This window comes from Acartia tonsa, chromosome 12, assembly GCF_053477335.1.
Source record: "Acartia tonsa isolate MP-2025a chromosome 12, ASM5347733v1, whole genome shotgun sequence".
Taxonomy (NCBI): Eukaryota; Metazoa; Arthropoda; class Copepoda; order Calanoida; family Acartiidae; genus Acartia; species Acartia tonsa.
The window spans coordinates 13,303,001-13,324,224 of record NC_137271.1 but is presented as its reverse complement, the minus strand read 5'-3'; the positions used below and the strand labels follow the sequence as shown (position 1 = coordinate 13,324,224).

The 21,224-nt window shown below is 30.7% G+C and overlaps 1 protein-coding gene across 3 annotated transcripts in view; it reads left to right on the top strand.

Moving 5' to 3' along the window:
* LOC145334527 (cytotoxic granule associated RNA binding protein TIA1-like) overlaps positions 1–21,224 on the top strand; it is a 212,589-nt gene that overhangs the window by 154,449 nt on the left and 36,916 nt on the right. For all 3 annotated transcript variants that reach the window (XM_080179987.1, XM_080179985.1, XM_080179986.1), the window contains 3 exons: positions 6,560–6,653; positions 14,482–14,620; positions 14,810–14,935. In XM_080179987.1, coding sequence (XP_080036113.1) covers positions 6,560–6,653; positions 14,482–14,620; positions 14,810–14,935 — 359 coding nt within the window. The remainder of the gene's footprint in view (positions 1–6,559; positions 6,654–14,481; positions 14,621–14,809; positions 14,936–21,224) is intronic.

The following is a 21,224-nucleotide window of genomic DNA, read 5'->3' as shown; positions in this document are numbered from 1 at the left end:
AAAGCCAAAGTGATAATATAATTATAGGTTTAGATACTAAAATCAATTTTCATTTTGATGTCAATTTGTGTAGAAAGAAAACTAAACCTTATATCATATCTAAACCTCTCAAAAGAATGTTATTATTAAGAACCAGTTTTTCTTTTAATGTAGTTCTTATTCTATAACCAATGCAATTCCGAATTTTTTAAAAGCCCATTGTACAGTATTTTTATATTTGAAATATAGTTATAAAGACAGTTATCCCACATTGATCTATCACTATTGCTTTTCCCTTTATTTGTTTTAGTGATTATTTCTGTTTACAGTTTTGTCTTTCAACCACCACTGAAAACTACATACAAACACACACATAATTAAACAGACACACATACATCAACATACTCTAACAATTATAAACTGAAAATTCAATTATTTTTTGTGTGTGTTGGAGGGTAAGAAAAAACATTAAAAAATTTATAAATTATCTGTAGGCTTATTTTCATTGTATTTAATGTAAAAACTTTCTTTCTGGTTATGTAAAATCTCCAATATGACTTTTTTAATTGAATATTTCTTTGTTTTCATTGATTAGAATAATTTATATTTAATATGTCTATGTAACTGAGTTCCTAATTAAAAGTTTTCAAGCTTTTTTACAATAAATTATACATAGTTACAAAATTGTGAGAAAAAATAAATGTAGAAATTAAAATGCAAGTACCTATGGTTATATGAATAAAATGATATGCTCTTGATGGCATTTTTGAAATTTATATAAACTTGATTAAAAGAAAATCCAGAACAGCATCCATATTTATCTAGCTGACATACTGATTATTCTATAAATTTAAAATATGTTGCTTACAAAATTTTGATTAATATTATCTTTTAACCTTCTACATTGTTGCAAATTTTAAATATTTCAAATTTTCAAAGGAAATTGAAAAGAATGATGAAAATCCATTACTAGCACAGCAACAGCAATCTGACAACTTTTTTTGTATTAAAATGGTTTAGCAATTTATTATTCAGTTAGAAAGTTTACATATTTTAGCATTTTTAACTATTTTAATAGTAGTAATCTTTATCAATATATTTTTAAAGTACTTGTTTCTTTCTTAACATAAATTTTTATATAAAAGCTTGCCCTCATCCAAATATTTTTTTTTCTCAAAGTATTGGCGATCTATTATTATCATATTACTCTTTCTCTTCATATCTTTGTTTTTCCTTTAGTACATTTCTCATTCTTTATTTATCTTCAAAGTCATCTTTCTCAGTAGTATAGTATGTTTAAAGCTATTGTGAATAATTTGAGGATTTGAAATTCTTTACTTACATTCAACCCTCTCTGCTTTACAACACTCTCAAATGCAAATATTTTTATAATATACCTTATACAAATTATTGCTATTTCACATACTTTTAACATAGTTGTAACTTGTTTCTATTATAATGGTTAAATTTAGAGCCTAAGGCAAAATCAAAACATTTAAATAAATTCAATTTAGGGAGTTAAAATTAAAATTGCACAAAGAAAAAATTATTCTTTTTATATCAATTTGATTATGGCCATATTTTAAGACTTCTCTTCTTCTTTATTCCTACTCTCCTTTGAAAACCCATTGCTATTATTATGTTTATCCAAAAAAAGAAAATCTTTTTAGGTAAAATTGTATTATTTTGACTTGAATTGTAATCTAAAAAGTCAAATAATTAAATAAAGGTGCAACTTTCAGTGTATAAAAACATAAATTCAAAATTAATTATTAAAATATGGTTACAACTGCAGAAGTATTTCTCACTTTCTTGGTTATATTGTAGGATTACTTTTGCCATTCCAGCTTTGCAAAGTAAAAAGTGACGAATGGGATAAAATTTAATTATGCTCATTAAAATTCTAATGTGTTTGTGCTATAACTGGGAGAAGCATCATATTCATATAGAATTATATTAAACAACAAACAAAGCATACATGAAATATGTATCTTTTACTAGCCAGCTATCTAAAATAGGGATGGAAGAGGATTTGATAGGAAACTATGATACTTAAAAGAAAGTCCCCTTTAAAACTGTATAAAGTCAGTTTTTGAATATCAAATCTGTAGTTATTTTTACAATAGTTTCCTTGTATAACATGACATAGTTCAACACAGTCAAACATTAGTATATTATTACGTAAAAAGTTTACCTTTCAGGTTAATATAAAAAAAAAAGGTTTTATTGTAACTTTTTTTTAAAAGCAAGGAGTCTACTTTAGAAGGCTTTTGAGAAGTTTGTCAACTTTCAATTTCAAAATAAGAGTGTACCTTGAAGAAGTGTTATAATGAAAGACAGTGTTGTACTAACTAATAAGAATTCTTAGTATTCATGTATTAACATAATACAAAGTTAATCTAGAGGTCTTCAAATTAGTGTCCCTGCATTACTACTTAAACAATGACATCAAAACTTTAAAAATTACAAATAGACTCTCAAATACAAAATCTTTCTTAAAGTGTTACATTTAATTTTGTTTTGTTACTATACAGTAACAAAATAGTACAATTTAGTTAGACCTTTTGCTATAAAAAATTTGAAACATTGGAAAAACACTGTTGAATTCAATTCTATTACTCTGAAATTTACATATACACACTAACATTAATGTTAAGCAACTCACATTTTAAATTAATTTTAATTAAATCCTAAAATTTATTATCTTCCCTAAAGGGATGAAATTTGATTGTTATCATATACAGGGGGGAAATAATGGTTTAATGAGATTAGAAGTAAGAAGCACAAAAAGTTAAATCCTTTTTTATTTGTAAATCAAAATTGTAGCAGAGTTATGTAAGGTTTTATTATTTTAGAAAGCCTTGCAACTTTGTAAGTGTTAAAATCCTTGTTATTTTAAGTAAAATGGTTTTGTGAATAGATGTTAACTTTAGTGGCTGGAATACAAAGTACAATTTCAAATCCCCTTTATTCAGTCCAACGATGCTTTTGCTATAATTTGTAATTTGAATATCTAAATATATTTTACAATAAACACAAATTTTTGTTTCTACCTCTGGGTGTTGGGCTTCTAAGGATATTCAAACAAAGGGTCATTGTATGTATCTTTTGCAGTTTGAATTACCTCTGAAAGCTCCACATTTATAGTGCAATTTTTATCTCCATAATAGACTTTTAGTGAATGTAAAAATATGCGTTTGAATATTCAGGGATAAGCAGACTAATATAAAAATCCATATATATTATACATAGATAATATTGCTTCTTTTTCCTTCACTTTAAATTTGCATATTTGAGAGTAATACTGGGCGAGCTGCTTTGGTATGTTCAACAATTTTTTTTTTAATGAAAACTTAATTTCTAATTTAATAAATTTACTATTGAATTAGCCATAAGGATTCTCTTAAAATTTGTAAAAGTCTCTAAAATTTAAAAAAAAACAATGTTCTCTTTTCCAGCTTCGAAAACGGATAATGTTCGCTGGATTAGAACTGGTTCTCAACAATATTGAAAAATCATGTGTCGTATCTTCGTAATGACAATTTCAAAGAATGATAAACAGTACTATATGTGGAAAGCTGTATGAAATAAGATGCAATTAATAACTATTATTCTATTTTTGTATTATTTTAATTTTGACACCTTTTATGAAAGGAGGAATGCACCCTTGTAATAATAAGAGGAAAAGAGACAGAATAAAGAGGAATAAAATCAGAGCAGCTACGAGAAAAAGAGAGATAAGGCTGTTTCTCAATTACAACTAATATCTAAACTTAGGAAAATTTAGATGATATAATGTATAGATGAGTATCCAGACACCTACTTGGCCAAAATCTTGTAGACCCTTTTGTCTGCTAGCAAATTGCTTTTTTTTCTCTTGTAGGGACTTGGTAATCTTTAATACTTACTAGAAAATAGCTTAAAACCACCGCAGGACCAATAGGTATATACCCTGAAGAGTAGAATCCTATCGGTTCAGTGGTAAACGATATCTTAAGGGACGGACGGACAGACATTAAGCTACTTTGTTATATAATTCTTATTACAGTTAATCATATCTTATTAAGCTGTATGGATAATATTTGAAAACTACTTATTTTGAGCTGGCTCATTTTGAGAATTGCATGGCAGAAAATAAGGATTTAAACGTAATGTTTTGGGGGGAAAATCAGGTCTTGAAAAATTACATTTAATATTTTAGTTAGTAGTTTGGTTTGAAACTAGTAGGAAAATTGTAAAGGAAAAGAAAGAGATGGTACAATGAATATAGAGGGGGTAGAATTTAACCCATTTGTTGAATTAAGGTCTTTAGCCCCCAGGTCAATACGAGAATATCTAGAAATACACCAAGACAAGGGATAAGTTTTCAAAAATGTAAAATGTTCCTGGAATCGATTATTTTTAAGAAAGAAAACAATAATTTTAAAGTCTGCTAGCGGCCAAACGACTGACATACATATTATAAATGAAATCGATATTTTTTTATTTCTTATTTGTTACCTATCAATTTATAAAAGAAGCTTAACCATTCATTTGATCTACCTCTCTTTTTCCTCTAAAATTTACTAGCTAAATACTAGGCGCAAAAATTCGTCTTTGGGTCACTTTTATCTTTTTGATAATATTTGTCTTCGTTACTTGATTTATAATGCATCGTATTTCTTGTTAAGTTAAAAATACATTTGGCATGATAAATTTACTAGAAAATTTGATAAATATAGAGTTGCATCTAAAAAAAACATTCAATAAAATAGTTATAAAGGGGTGAAAAAAGGGAGGGCTGGCCTTTCTAATTTAGATTTTAAGGGGGGTAGTTGACACCCCTTTACTACATGCAACTGGTGCAATTTTAGATTGTGTTTTATACTGGAATATTTTCTTTTACACAATATGGAATTTGAACTAAATTTTAATATTAATTGTTTTTTTTATGAATTAGTGATATGAATATGATATTTTGATATGGTTGAAAGAAATTATGCATTAAAGTTACCAAAAGCCATATAGCCCAATGTACAATTTGTACATTATACATACTCTACATACGTATTCAGAAACAAACAAACATATAGACATGGACTTCATGTAATTTCATACATTTTATTTGAATATGGTATACTATACGTATGTACATTGTACACAGTAATTGTTTTATAGAAATTATTGCTTTTTAAAGATTGGATTGTAAGAACTGAGAAAAAGGTTATACATGCAATTTTACTTGTTTATGTCGACTATATGGTAATATAGAAATTGGTCATAACCAACATAGTATCTATATATCATTACTTGGATGTTGCCTTAGATTTTCATTTACTCTAATAATGTGTTACTCGCAGATGGCTAAAATAAAGATTCCCCCTATCCACCCAGTTTACACGATCTCCTCCCCTCTTTTCAAATGAAGGAGTTGATTAATAAATGAGGTCCATTTTTGCAACCTCAATTCCACTTGCCAATATATCAACGTATTCTTTATCCATTGCCGGAATATATTAGAATACTTCTCCCTGACTGCCCCCCAGATGTAAATGTCTACTGCACCAAATATCTAATTATCATATTTTCTTATATCTTCTCGTACCAGATATTAAAAGCGACGCTGCTCTATAATTAACCTCCGCCTGTGGCACTGAGGAAAGAGAAACTGTCCCAATTTTGTATATCTTTTGCGGAACAAGTTCCAATTACGTCATATGTTTCTTTCCCGAAAAAGGGAGGGGGGGAAGAAAATCTCTTCAAAAGAGATGGGGAAAACCCCCTTTTCTCCCATCTCTTTTTTCTTCCCCCCTTCCCTTTTTTTCTTTCCCCCTTCTCTTTTTCGGGAAAGAAAAATATGACGTAATTGGAACTTGTTCCGCAAAAGATATACAAAATTGGGACAGTTTCTCTTTCCTCCTCTATAATCATTACTAAAATGTCCGTACGTCCATTTTAAACATGTTGATTTTTCTACTTTTTTAACAACGAAAATCTAATTATCCGTTTGGTCTTATTTTTGGTATATAGATTCATGGGACAACAAATTAAAATATTATAAACGAAGCAAATCTATAATTAAGTCCTAAAAATGTAAGTATGTCCATAAACATTATCCTGTATCAAGGAGATTTTAAACAAATCTACTTACAATTTTGCTTTGACTTATACTTTTATATTCTGATTATTCAGTTCTGACACTATATAAGTGTCAATGTCCGTTTGTCCTATCATTTCAGTGCTTCGCTTTTATGGATGTTGTCATCCTTCTATTAATCTAGCTATCATTGTTTAGTAATAGGACAATGTCCTTACATTTGCTAATTAATATCTAAAAAAAAATTCTTATTATGAAAAACTCTATGAATTGTAATAATTAATAGCTTTTATATATGGAAAATCATCCAAGGTGACAGTAAAGGCGTGTTTACCCACCTAAAATTTTTAAACCTCTTCATGTACCCCTCAAAATTTAGATTTTTACATTATATTTCCCCCTTCAAACATCTAAACTCCACACATGTTATCCCCCGCAAGAAAAAACTTAGGCGTTCCTTTTTCAAATATTGTACAAAAATCAGCTAATTTATTATTATTTTAGGACTTACTGAAGAACTGTTACAGAAAACCTTCTCTCAGTATGGCAGTATTCAAGAAATTAGGATATTCAAGGATAAAGGATATGCTTTTGTAAGGTAAGCATAGTTTTTTAGACCCACAGACATCCTGTTACTTTTATATGAGGATAAGTGGGTCCCAATTCTGTACAAAAATATTTCATTTTGGCATGTTTGGCAACCAAATTACGACAGGAGTAGAAATAAGCAATGTATTTAATTCTTCATATTTAAATCAAATCTTATGTTTAAGTCAAGCATACGTTAATTCCAACATATTACCCTTAATGCTTCAAATTACGAGGTTACTAGTGACTACGCCCCTAGCATCTAGGGGCTAGAAAAATAACCTAAAAACATCTTATACTTGAATATAGGATAGTCTTAAACCACTACAGTACCTACGTGTAGCTTACCTGCATTAGAGGACCCAATCGGTTCAATGCTTTTTGAGATCTTTAGCTTTAGACAAAAACAGATACTAATCTATATTTATATAAGAGGATATGAAATTTGAAATTTATTTAAAGTACATAAATTTTTCCTCATTTTCAAGTTTTCCTTTTTTTAAGAAAAAACGAAATAACAATAAAATGAACCTAAACGGAAAATATATGTTTTAAGCATTAGTATTTTGTTTAAATGAAATTGTTGTAAGTCAGAAATTCCGGCAATAAAGTTAATCTTTTCATTTCATTCAATAGCCTACCAAGCTTTAACGTAAAAACGGCGGCAAATCCCACAAAACAACAGATACACTGTAAAAAAGAGTGAACAATAAAAGTTATTGAAAAAGATAATTAATAAATTATGTTTATTTAGAAGCACAACAATATAACTTAAATAATTTTATTTTACTAATTAATGGGTTGATGTTTCGAAAAATACTAACTTTCATTCTTTTGTACGTTTTTAGCTCAAGAAAATTATTGTTTAATATCACCTAGCTTGCAGTTTTTTCAACCCTTCAAAACCCTTTGGAAAACGATACAATTAATCCACTTACTATTAATATCTTTTTCATACCCTTTTCATATTCGCAAATAAGTTCTTATCTGGTCGTTTTTTTTATATTTTTTTTTGTCTAATCGAACGAACACTTGAAGTAAGGAAGTGGTAAGTAAAAAGGAAAGAAAAATGGGGACTGGGTAAAAACGTAAAAAGAATTCAAAATAGTATGGTTTATGCTATAGTTCAAAAAAAATAAATTTGGAAAATCGTTGTTTTCCAACCAACTATATAATCAAAATACTTCATTGATAAGTAAAGGAATTTCCTAGTTTAAAGGCATTATAGTTTAAATTTTGCCATATGCTGAATGCTGTATACAATACTGTACAATAAATAACTAGTTTATTTTTCAGTTAAACTTCTTGGCAAATTTTTATCCTTGTTTATAAAACAAAAACTATCTACATTAGAACTTAGCATTTTCAACTAAGATGATAGTATTACACATTTAAATTTATTTTATTACCTAAAACTTTAAATAACACAAACAACTTTATTTAATGTTTAAAAGAAAAACAAAATTTGAGCAGAGATAGGGTGTTGTAATTCAAAAACTAAAGGAATAGTGGAACATTTTTGATTCAGATAGAGTAATTCATAATGTAAATTAATCGGTCTTTTTAGTACCTAAATTAGATTTAAATGATCATAACTTATTGTTAAAAACTATCAACGGATACAACTTTACCTTTAAGGGAGGTTTTATATTTTGGAGAAAAAAAAACTAATTAGAACAATTATAAGGCTTCCTTAAATAGAACACTCAAATAAATTGAAGAAAACCTTACTGCTGTGTAGTCTAGGGTAGCTTCATTTTTTTAAATTCATAGACTTTAATGTAGTTCTTATATTCAACTAGTTAATATTTATGTGTTGAATATTTTTGATGAGCCAATATGAGACATAATTGTCCTTGTTAAAAACAATTCTCCTGCCGAATGAAAAGGAAAAATCTATAAAGTAAAGAAGCAGGAAGGAGAGGCGATGCGACATTTTCTTATACAAAATTGTATAAGAATAAAAGTACGTTTTTGTTATGATATGATATAAAATTTAACAATAAAGAAATCAGGATTGAAAGAAGGGAAAGGGGGGAGGGGCAGAAAAAGTAAAGAACCAAAGGAAAAAAATCTCAAATATTTATGGAAAAGTAGATTAAAAACAGTATCTAATTTTTTACAAATTCAACACCATTAAAACATAGAACATAAAACTGCTTTATTAGAACCAGTTCTCAACTAAACTTAAAAATCATGTATAGCATCATATTACGGACAATTAAAATGGAAAGAAAACATAATATTAATACCAGTTAGATTAGCCCGGGCCTTTGACTCCTCGTGGCTAACCAAACTGGCTTTAATCTTTTAGTTTTTTATTTTAATAACGGCGGAAAGCTGTCTGCAATATGATGCGATAAATAAGAATTCTTATCACGTATAGCGTTATGAACGGGCACACACACATACAGTGAATCATAGGTTTGATGCTCATTGTTATGGGAATCTGCATAAAAAATAAAGCCATAAAAATTGAAAAACAGATTACATGCAGATGAATATTTGGACTTAATGAAAAGCTTTACTATTAAAGACATAAGTTAGATTTCATTTTTGAAAAGAGAAATAAAATATCTTATGGTCAAATTCAAAGAAAAAAAATATCTTAAATAAAACTTTTTCTTACTCTTACAAGGATGGCAGCATCTTGAAACTTTGTTTTAAAAGAGTTTACAAAATTTTTAAAAAGTCGAACCTTACAAATAGATTACTAATAGGACAGCTAAAATGACAAACTGGCGGTCAAATTGAATTATTGAATATTAGTCAATAAAATCTTAACAGAAAATTATAGTTATCTATCTTTAATAACATCTAGGAAAAACAATTTTCCTCACAGAAGTTTAATTCCTCAACAGATTGACCGACAGACAAAGAAAATTTAAAGAGTACATGATTATTGGTAAGCAGAATATGTACACAAAAATCAGCCTTCTATCTTTAATAATATCCACGAAAAATTCTGATTGTCTGATTTCTATATCATTTAAAGCATATTCGTACATACTGTTGTTGAAATGGGTATCTTTACATAAAAAGAAAGTATCTCCATTGTGTCATGTACAGTAGACCGACTCAGAATTACCACTTTTTTTGAAATTCAATGGGCGCGCTATTTCAACCCATTCCTTTTATGATATCAAGACCAATGATACCAAAAAAAGTGTTCTAGTAGCTTTTTTTCAGCAATATGTCAAATTCGATTTTCATAAAAAAGGGGAAGGTTCCCCCCTGGGGGTGAAATTTTTTTTTCTTTCAAACCATGGCTTTATACACCTTCCTGAATTCGTCTTGAAGAGTACATTAAGGATCAAAAAACGATTTTAAAATATTTTGATCATAGCAAGAGCTATTCTCAAAAAACTAACAATTTTGGCCATTTTAGCAAAATCAGGTGATTTTGACGGTTATTTGAGGATAACTTTTTCTGGGATCAATATTTTTTAAAAACGTTTTTTGATTCTTAATGTACTCTTCAAGACGAATTCAGGAAGGTGTATAAAGCCATGGTTTGAAAGAAAAAAAAATTTCACCCCCAGGGGGGAACCTTCCCCTTTTTTATGAAATTCGAATTTGACATATTGCTGAAAAAATAGTCTGAGAACACTTTTAAAGGTATCAATAGTCTTATATTTATGAATAGAATGGGTTAAAATAGCGCGCCAAAAAATTTTGCATCTTGAGTCGGCCTAATGTACAGATGTACAGACATACAAAGACAGTGATAGTAAGCTTTTCTTCAGTAAAAAAATAGAAAAAAACGAAGGGAAAGAAAGTAACAAGGGAGGTGGGGATGTACAAGAAAATTTATCGATACGGCATTAGTTTAAATTGGAACAAAATTGTGCGGGATTTATTGTATTTTATACAATTTAAATGGGTTTCCTCACAAATGTATATTTATTTTAAGAAAAGAAAGAAATATTGGTTAAATTTAAATTGATAAAGTAAAGATAAATTTCTAATAGATTTAGATATGTTTACTTAACTAATTTTAACAAATTGTTGTTAATGGAAGCTTTAATTAGTTTGAATGACTTTACTTTGGAATCATTTTTATATTGAATCAGCAATTATTTACTCTAATCAAAAAAAGTAAAAGTATAAAGTAGTTGGACTAGTAAATAATAAAACTAAAAACATGATGATCAAACTAATATTTTACCTAAAACCCAATGACAATTTATATTTTTCCTATACAGAAAGAAATGAAGGATGAGTAATAATTTGTCTATACAATTTTTTTTTGACACAATTTTGCCTTACTAATACGAAAAACGTATGCTGCTTTTTTAAGTACCTACTAAATATTTGCACCATCATTTTTTTAATAAACTGAAAAAAGGGAAGCAGTTTATTTTCTATTCCTTATGTCTTACCCTGCGGGGCGTTTCATGCGTGGTATAAAATATATACACTAGATACTAGAAGGAAACTACCAAACAATATTTCATTTGCAATTATATAATTGTCTCTCCAAATATCTTCAAAAAAAAATTATATGTTCTGTCCAACTATTATTTATCCGAATATAAATCTCTGTTCCCTGCATAAACATACATATTAAGCATACTCATAGGAAAAGGTTATTATAAGTGGAGGGTGCAGGGAGGGAGGGGACATTGGCTGTTTAATATACTAGTTCCCAAAGTTTTATATTAACATTTTCTTATTTCTTTTGCTTAACTTCTTTGAGCACTTTTATTGAATATCAACAAGTTGTTGGCTCATTAAGAAGATTGTACAAATTTTACAACCACTAATTGTAATATACAGAAGGGGTAATTTTGTTTATCATTTTAAAGGTTGTACATCCATTAATCGGCAATTATCTTATCCATGTAGATCCCTGGGAGGGAGGATCAATTACTTTGTTTGTCATGGGAGAGGGGTTGGAGGGAGGTGTACACACCATTCTCAGGACAACCTTAGATATTGTATAGGACAGAAGGGAAATAACCTATGAATGTGTATTTTCATTTTTCTGAAAAATCTTTTGAATAATGTGAAATATTAATATTAATTTGAATTGATTAGATAATTCTTTTTTTATTTACATTATCTTAAAAAACAAAAATAATATCTTTTAATTCTGTAAAAGTTTTCTTAATAGAAAAATTATTTTAACAATCTTATGTAATAAAATCTACATGCACAGACATACAAACACACACATACACACAGAAAAAAAATACACACATAAAGCTTGGTTGTGTTTCTAGCTTTACAAATATATATATCCCAACTCTAGTAATCATTCCACATCATTTAATCCTTCCAGCATACACAAGTAATCACTTCAAGGACAATGGCCCTGAGGAAAAAATACTTTACAACCCTGTCAAATATTGCAGAATTTGGCTATATTTGGATTCCTAGAACTGCCCCCTATTGCCTCTTTGATTTACATCGCCTTTTTGAAAACCTACAATTATAATGGCTTATCTTTATATTTGAAAGTAGTAGGATGTCTGTCTGTGTTGTGTAAGTGTATGTCTTTCTGTAGTTTCAGATCCTGCTAACTGCTGTACTGCTAAAATTTTCATTAACTCACTGTATAACAAAATAAAAAGAAAAAAGTGTTTTAAAAAGTAATATAATTAATTATATTCCAAAAATACAAAATGAACCAATATAAAGAAAATCAATTCATCAAAAGAAAAATACTTTCCAAATAGATTTACTTTTCTGAAATATGCATTCTTACACAAATCAAATGACCAAGATTTTTTTCCTCTTAAGAAGCCTATTAGAAATTTCCTACAAAAATGCAGCTGCTTTCCTATCCACTGAAAAACTTACACAATCAACTTCTGAATCAAGTCAAATTCATTTCTTTATTGCACAGCTAAACATTTTCACCCAAGAAAATTAATCATTTTATACACAAAAAGAAAAAAGTGCAAAAAAGTGTTCCAATTTGTCATTTCCTTAATAATGCAGCAAAATATTGTGTTTGGCTTAACTGGAACATTTAAAAACATGAAGGAAAAACAAGAAAAGACAATTACAACAGTATAATTTATTTGCAATATTATTAAAAAAAGATACTATCAAATATATTTTATATATAATAAAATAGTTATTTTGGCTCTGCAGGACTAACAAAACTTGTTTGATCTTATAATTTTTATTTTAATATTTGTGAAAAATTGTCTGTAATGTGATACTGGTACTTTTCCAGGGATAATATATGATTTTGTAAGCCAAACTGGAAAAATTTATTATCTAAAATACCATTTATTCATGCTAGGTTACCTTAAATTCATATAAGGTTTAGAACTGTTGACCTTTTCATTGACTTGACAGACACCCATCAAGGTTTCCCATTCTATTTATTCAAATTTAAATTTTGTGAGATTTAAATTTACATAAAATTACATGTGTCCTAAAAGTGCATTGGCACTTTTTTAACATTATTTTAAAAATTAAATATTTATCTTTACGTCATATATTGCTAAACTTAATATTTCATTGTACATCTTTTGCATGTTTAGTTGTCTAAGCCTATCATTAACCTTAACATTTAGAATTTTGAAATCATTATATTTTTTATGGTAAGGTTCTCTAGAAGCTAGGATTTTACTGTAAGGGATAATTATCCTAGAGACTAATTAATGTACTGAAGCATGCTTTGTATGTACATGTATATTATATATAATGCTCCAAGCATCTAGTTTTGTTTATTCACAAATAAAAAGAAAACATTAATTCAGGGATCTTTATTTAACAATGTTAGTAATGTTTGCAAAACATAATGTCTTGTAAGAATAAAAGAAAAAAAAAGAATGCTTTTAGAAGAATAAAACAATAGATATTTTCTATAATGATATCAATAGGGGTTATTTGAACAGCATTACAAAATAATACATGTAATGTAATTAATAAAAAATGGTTTAAAAACAATATTCTTCAACTTTTAATTGTTTTATTTACTAAGTATATTTGCGATAACTTTTATTTAATGAAATCTTCCAATTTTTAACATGTACAAAACGGCCTGCTTACTTGCTTCAAGATCCATGTCAGATCTATATAGGAAATAAATGTCTATAAACGAGCTCAAGTTTTCCAAGGAATATATGACTAAAACTCATAGTGCTCCAATAATCCATAATAAAATCTCATTGCCCAGAACGAAAAGACTCATTATTTTACTTTATTAAAAATAAATTCCTTTTTTTTATTTCATGTAGCTATTTACCTTATATTGATGTATTTAATTTCTAATCATAAAAGAGAAAATTTAAATTTATAATATAATAAATTTAAGAAAACTCTGTTTTAAAAGAATTCGATTGTGGCGACATTTTGTGTGGTCAAATATTAAACTAAAATTGTAATCAGCATCATTAACCCTTTAGTGATGGTAATGTAAAGAAAAAAATATAATTTAAAAAATCTTTTTAAAATCATTTAAATTATTAAATATTTACTTTCTTTTAGATAGTAATGCCGGGTGAGGAAAATAGATTTATTGAGAAATAGATATGCATATAGAAAACTAGCCAATAGGGAGATAATTATATCGAGCCAACTCTAGTAGTCTTATAGCTATAACATACAATCTAAAGTGAAAAGTGATAAATTCACTATAATAAAACAATAGTTTAATAGACTTATTTACAAATAAATTGAACATTAAACATTGAACATGACACATTCTTTATTTTAAATGACAATAATCGTATCATTTTAACTTATGTATTTAAAAGCTTAGTAAAGATAATGTAACTAGAGTTATATATTGCCTAAAGCAGTAACACTAAAGACACCAAACTAACAAAAAATCCATCAAATAAAATTGAAAAATCGTCTACTTAATATTTTTCCAGGTTCTCAACAAAAGAAAGTGCTGCACATGCCATAGTTGGTGTCCACAATACTGAAGTGTCCGGCCACATGGTCAAGTGCTCCTGGGGCAAGGAGTCCGGTGACCCCAACAATATTCCTACCGGGGGTCAAGTGTTGCAGGTAATTTTACTCTGGGTTTTGTCCAGGTTTTAAATTCGGTTAAATTACAATCAATAAATAATGTTTAGTCTCGTATTTGAAAATAAAAATTCTATGTTGAGATTGTGTTCGTCTGTTTGTTACTTGCACACACTTTTTAACTTTTTATTGTTTTATCATTTTTTTTTTGTAAATTTACTTACTTTTCAGTTGGCCATCCCTCAGCTTATTCCTGGAGCCCAGTTCCCTGGCTGGAGCTCATTCTCTGCCGGTCAACCTATCCCTGGATATTATATTCCTCAACCTATAGCCACTCCACAGTCTTCATACCTACAGGTAAACAGCTACTGTTGATATTGTTGTTATGATTACAGTATTATGTTTAGGGATTAGACACAACCATAAGAAATACGATTTCTAACTCAAGCTTATTATTTATTACCAAAATCTTGCTCAGGTATGGCAGGTGTCCTTTTTTAAACCCCCGTAATAAATTGTACCTTACAAAATGGCATAAGATGCATTCTAAACATCACAATATTTAGGGCGCTGTATGTAGATTCGAAACATCTGCCAATAGAATTGTGATTAAAAATCCTACAAAATACTTGGATACTGAACTCTTTATTTAGATAGCTAGGTATATAGATATACAGGGGTTGGATAGATAAATAAATATAAAATAGAATTGTTTAATTAAAATTTCAGCATGATGTCAACGAAGTGGTTTAATCCTACTTGTTTTATCTTTAATAAAAAGAGGGAGTGAAACAATGGGGAAGATACAAATTTATTTTCTCCTCTTATAATAATTTCAAACAACCAAAAAAAACACGGTACTTTCACTCAAGTTACTTTTTTGGGCATTGAAACTCCCTCTACATAATAATAATGTTATAAGTTACTTAGTTTGTTTATTACTTTAGATCAGGTTATGTTAGATAAACATCATGCATTTGAAAAAAGTCTTATTTTCAATTTATTAACTTCATTTTAAAGACATGGGGGTGTGGGAAGTATTAGTTCTTGACAGGAGCTTTAAGTGAAGGCATTAAAACAATTGTTATTGAGCTGGAAACGTTAAAAAGGAAAGAAAAATAATAATTTTAAGAAAAGAAGGTTGATAAATCTGCCCAACTATGAATGGGGGAGAAGGATAGGGAGGGAGTGAGAGAGTGAAAATGAAAGAGTTGAATGTATTGTCCCACAGGGAGGCAAAGTAATCTACACAAACCAACACACGCACACACAAGCACACACATACACACACACAACAAACAGACCAATACATATACTTTAAAGGATTTTTATACTGATTCATAATAAAAATCATTTATATTTTTTTTAAATTAAGTACATCAATGTTTATAGATAACTCACCAAGAAAGTTTATCAGCAAAGTGCAAAACTTTGTTTTTTTCCCATTCCAATAAGAATTTGCCTGTTTTTTACTCGAAAATAGCAAGGAAGGAGTAATCTCTTCCAATTTCCTAAAAAATCAGGAACCCATGCTTTTAATACAAAAAACTAATTAATGTAATATATAAAAAAAGATTAATACTTATTGCATAACATCTTGAATAGCAAGTAAAAAGAATTTACTAATAGACAAACATTCATGAAATTTCCAGTATTACTTCATTTGACCTGCTACCTAATTTAAAACACGAATTTAAAATAAAGAAGAATTGTAAATAATCTTTTATACATACAATTGTCTTGATTATTTGAGTATTGATATCAGTTTAAGTAACACAAGGCTTGGTGACCTAACAATACTATTGACTTACAAAATTATTCAGTTTACTTTGCTGTAAAATTATTCCAAAACTTATTGGATTTTCTCACATACTGGAGTGGGTTGAACAATGTGTCAAAGAATCAATTGGGATGTTATTCACATAATCTAAGTGGCTAATTCATAGTTAATGCACATGATAGGTATATAAAAACAGATATATATATTCACTATATTAACTAATTATTATCATTATATGTATTTCGTTCACATATAAAGGTTTCATTAAGTAATCTTTACAATATGTAGATTTATATAAACAAGGAGGAAAACTATAGATAGATAGATCAATTACAACATACATGCAGTCCATGACACTCTAACGCCAGGTCCAATAACTAAGGATAACTAAGGGGACTATTATCTCCTTTTCTGTCCAAACACCAGGGGTATTAGGTTAAGTAACACCCAACAGACAACCAACTCTTTTATTTCAGGCTCTTTGTTTGGAAATCCCAACTGTGCATGGTAATGAGTAGCACCTTTTTGGGGCAAGACTTTTCCTCTTCTCTAACTATTAATGTCGCGCAACTGACATAGCAGTAGTAGGAACCATTTTTACGTATTTTGTATGACGCAGTGTTGAGCCGAAATTCGAACATATTACCTTCTCGATGATGAGCGTATTCGGGTTGAGCCAAGGTCGTGGATTAAGCTAGATAGATAGTTTGTCTCAACCATGACACTTTGGTTGAGCTTGACTTCCGAATTAGCGGGAAGTTCACGAGATCAGTTGGCGAACATACAAACCCCCAATACCAGGAACCATCAAGTTTCAACAGCAGGTTTGAATATAGATTTATTGATGAAATTATTTCAAAGACCTGAAATTACAAGATCAATTAATAAACAGAATAAAATATTATTCGTTATCTTAAAACTTTGAGCACTAAAAAAAATCTTTTTCTTTTCTTATGGTTAAAGAATCTTTGGAAACTTTGGCTTTAAAGGAAAATTATTTGGTTTAATAAATCATTGTTAAATGCAACAATAAGGCACATAAAAATTACTAAAACATATATTAATCATAATTAAGTTTCATGCTTAGCTGGCTAAAGCCTTTTTAAAACTACATATAATCGTCCTATACACCATACTTCTTAATCAAATTAACAAATTCTACCTGAAGCTCTTATGGTTTCAAATCCCTGATATACTAGGGTCGTTCACACTCAATGAGACCAATGATAGGCCCAATTTTGTTCTCCGAAATCTTCACACTCTCATATCTCATTCAAAAGTAAAGAACGTGCGCATCCAAAAATAAACAAACACTCTATGCCGCGCCACATTATGAAAGGAAAGCCCTAAAAGACGACATTTGCGCTTTGATTTTGGTTTAATGATAAGGAATTTAATTTCGAACTTGATAAACACAAAGCTTCCTCGAAAAGAGGTTAAGACACACCCCCCGTTTGAAAGTCAAATTAACTTCCTTAACGAGATTCAAGGTTTTTTTTTTCGCGCTGAGCACTAGCAACATTTCTCACTAAACTCAACTCACCATAATCACATGAGAATGGCCACATCCCGAAAACGTGACAATTTTGCTCCTAACTAAATGAAACCCCGTGAAATGCATACACAATATTATACTCCTCACTAGGACTCATAATACCTCACATTTTAGGATAGAAGGATGGGGATTGGTTTGTACCATACAACATTCCATGCACATGACAATCACAAGATCACATACACAATCCTAAAATAGATAATCCTATTAATCATGATGTTGTAAATATAACAACTATACTAAATAATAATCATTTCATAATCAATAGGCAATAAATCATTATTAATAAATCAATAAGTACCTACGAAATCAGGTTGAAATGTAAATGTAAACAAATAATGTAAAAATAAAACGAAATAAATCTTAGACAAGAAAATTAAGATTTATAGGTACTTAAAACTAAATTTGTTAAGCATCAAAAAGAGTAGTAAGAAAAAATTTTTCAAAATCCTTGGGCAGAAAGTTTTTCAAACCTAATGAATAAGAACTGTAATATCTTAATCAACAATAAAACTTTTTAATACTTAAAGAATAGCAAAATAATAATATCTTCGTTAGAATTTTCATTGAAATTATGAAAAAAATACCAATTTTTCTTTGTAAAAAAAACTTTAAATATGAATTTTCAATCATTCCTTGATCTGAATAAAAATGTTTTACTTGATTGAAATTCATATATAATTTTAAAAAAATCTGATAAAAATACTTGATTTTTTTCATAGAATAAATATCGAATCACGCAACCTCGACACATTTATTCCTTTTTGTTGAACTTCTCAGGTAAGTTTTAAAATGTATTGTACTTTTGAAAAGAAATTAAACTCAATAAAATTAAATTTGAGCATATGAATTAGAAGAATATTTAATCGCATTTCATTTGATTCTTATTTTAGGCATAAAAATAGGCATATGAAAAATGTGGCTTTTTACTAAAAAAAAATCTCAATTTCCATAAAATAAGAATCAATTATTAATCATAATTTTTAACAACTGCCTGACTGATACAGCATGTTCTTCTAGGGGAGATTTATCTGTCAGTCTGAACAAGACTCTTGCAGTCTTTCTCCCATCCTCAATTCTCGTCACTCGGCCCATCCTCAAACATCTCATCAGGGGATTGGTACTCGTAACCAGAACTATATCTCCGTCAGCTAGTGGCTCTGCCATCTCATCCTTCCACTTGGTCATCCGTAATATCTTCGGTAGGATCTCCTGGCGGTAGGCAGTCCAAAACTGGGCAGATAAATCTTCCGACAACTTCAACCTGGAGGAAATTTGGTCCTCCGGTTTCATCGCCACATTGCACAACGGCTGGCGGTCAACATTTCCCAGCAGCTGGCCAGGGGTAATCAGCCGCCAATTCTCCACGTCGTTCGCAGCTTCAATCGTCAGTGGTCTGCTATTCATAATTTTGCTGACCTCCGCCAACAGCACCAGGAGCTCGTTGAAATTAACAGAACTATTCACCAACTTCTTGGACAGCAATCTCTTGGTTAATCCCACCATTTTCTCAGCCTGCCCAATATAATGGTGGGCTCGGGCCGGGATCTGAGACCAAGAAAACTCTACCTGGCTGCCCAACTTCTGCTCTAAAACCTTGCGAGCACCGGATAATTGTGTGCCCATGTCGCTTACTATGATCTTCGGCAGACAATGAACAGCTTCCAACTTGCGCAGGGACAACAGGATACTGCTGGTATCATACTTTTCCAAGGCATCTAACCACAACGCCCCTGAGAACCTGCAGACCACCACGAACACCCACACCTTCTTCGTTGCTGTCTGACTCCTCGTTTTGGCGGCAGCTCTCCTCGTAACCAGCGGACTCATCAGGTCGACTTGCACAGCTTCAAAAGGCCTGCTCGGGACCAACTTGTCAGGTAACACCTCCTTCATGGTAGCACGACATTCCTTAGCCCTCTCAACACTGCAGGGCCAACACTTCTTCACTTCCATGATGGCCAACCTCCTTGCCTTCACAATCCAGCACCAACGGCGGCTCTCAGCTAAAGTTCCACGGACACCAGAGTGAAGCTCAACATGCGCTTCTCTCATAAAAATAGCAGCTAACCAATTACCAGGCTCCAAAATTATTAAACCTGGCATGTCTTCAAATATCATTTTACGGCCGCCAGTAATGGCGTCAATGACTGGCTGTCCTCGACCAACCATTTTAAGAATCCTCATCTCCCTGGTCACATAATTTCCACCGGGACCAACGACAGGCCAGGTCAATGATACTTCATGCACTAATGGATTTAATGACGCATAATTGCCTTTAGCGTCATTTATCCACTCATCTTCTTGGCTTCGTGACACAATGAAAAGTTCCGCCGCCGCCATAAAATTGTACAAAGACGGCTTGTACACAGAATCTGCGGCTGCTACATGACTACCAGCGGCTGTAGTCTTACCTTCTTGTCTGCTCTTTAGCTTCTTCAACCAGGTGTTCGCAACTTGCAGGACAGCTGCCATAATACGTTTGGCCTGTCCAAATGATCTCCTGTGCTTAAACCTAAAGACATCTTCAGCGGTTTCTCCGGCAACTTTCATTGAACATAACTTAACCATTTTGGTATTCAACTCCTCTGGGGGTAAAACCTGCTTGACTTCTTCGGCAGTTTTCACCGGCCACGCACTTTCATCCTGGCGCAACCATTCTGGGCCCAATCTGTACCTGGAACCTGGTCCCAAATCTGATACTTTGCAGGTGCTTCTGGTGCCCAAATCTGCAACGTTTTGCGTCCCCGGGACCCACCTCCAGTCATCCTTGTTGGTCGCAGATTGAATTTCTCCAATACGATGAGAATTAAATGTGTTCAACATAGCACTGTTGGAAACTATTTGTGATAAAACACACGATGAATCAGTAAAATACATCACTCTGATAATATCAAAGGGCAGGGCATCTCTGACGGACTTTGCCAACCTTGTGGACATTTGGCATCCCATCAACTCAAGGCGTGGAATTGACTCACACTTGACCGGCGCAACTCTTGACTTAGTGGCTAGCAGAAACGTTTCAAATCCTTGTCTAGTTGGCCACCTCAAATATGCATTAGATGCATAAGCCTCTGATGACCCATCCGAAAACATCATCAAGGATGGAAGGCCAGTTGGTTCATCCGGGACCACACAACGGTCAAACTCCAATTTAGCGACCTCAGCTCTGTCCTCCAGCGACTGAACAAGTTCATCCCGTAGACTTTTTGGAATGAAATCTTGCCAGCCCAAATTCAGCAAACATGTTTTCCGCAGGACAAGTTTAATTCTCAACAGAATAGGGCTGCAAAGCCCGATCGGGTCGAAGG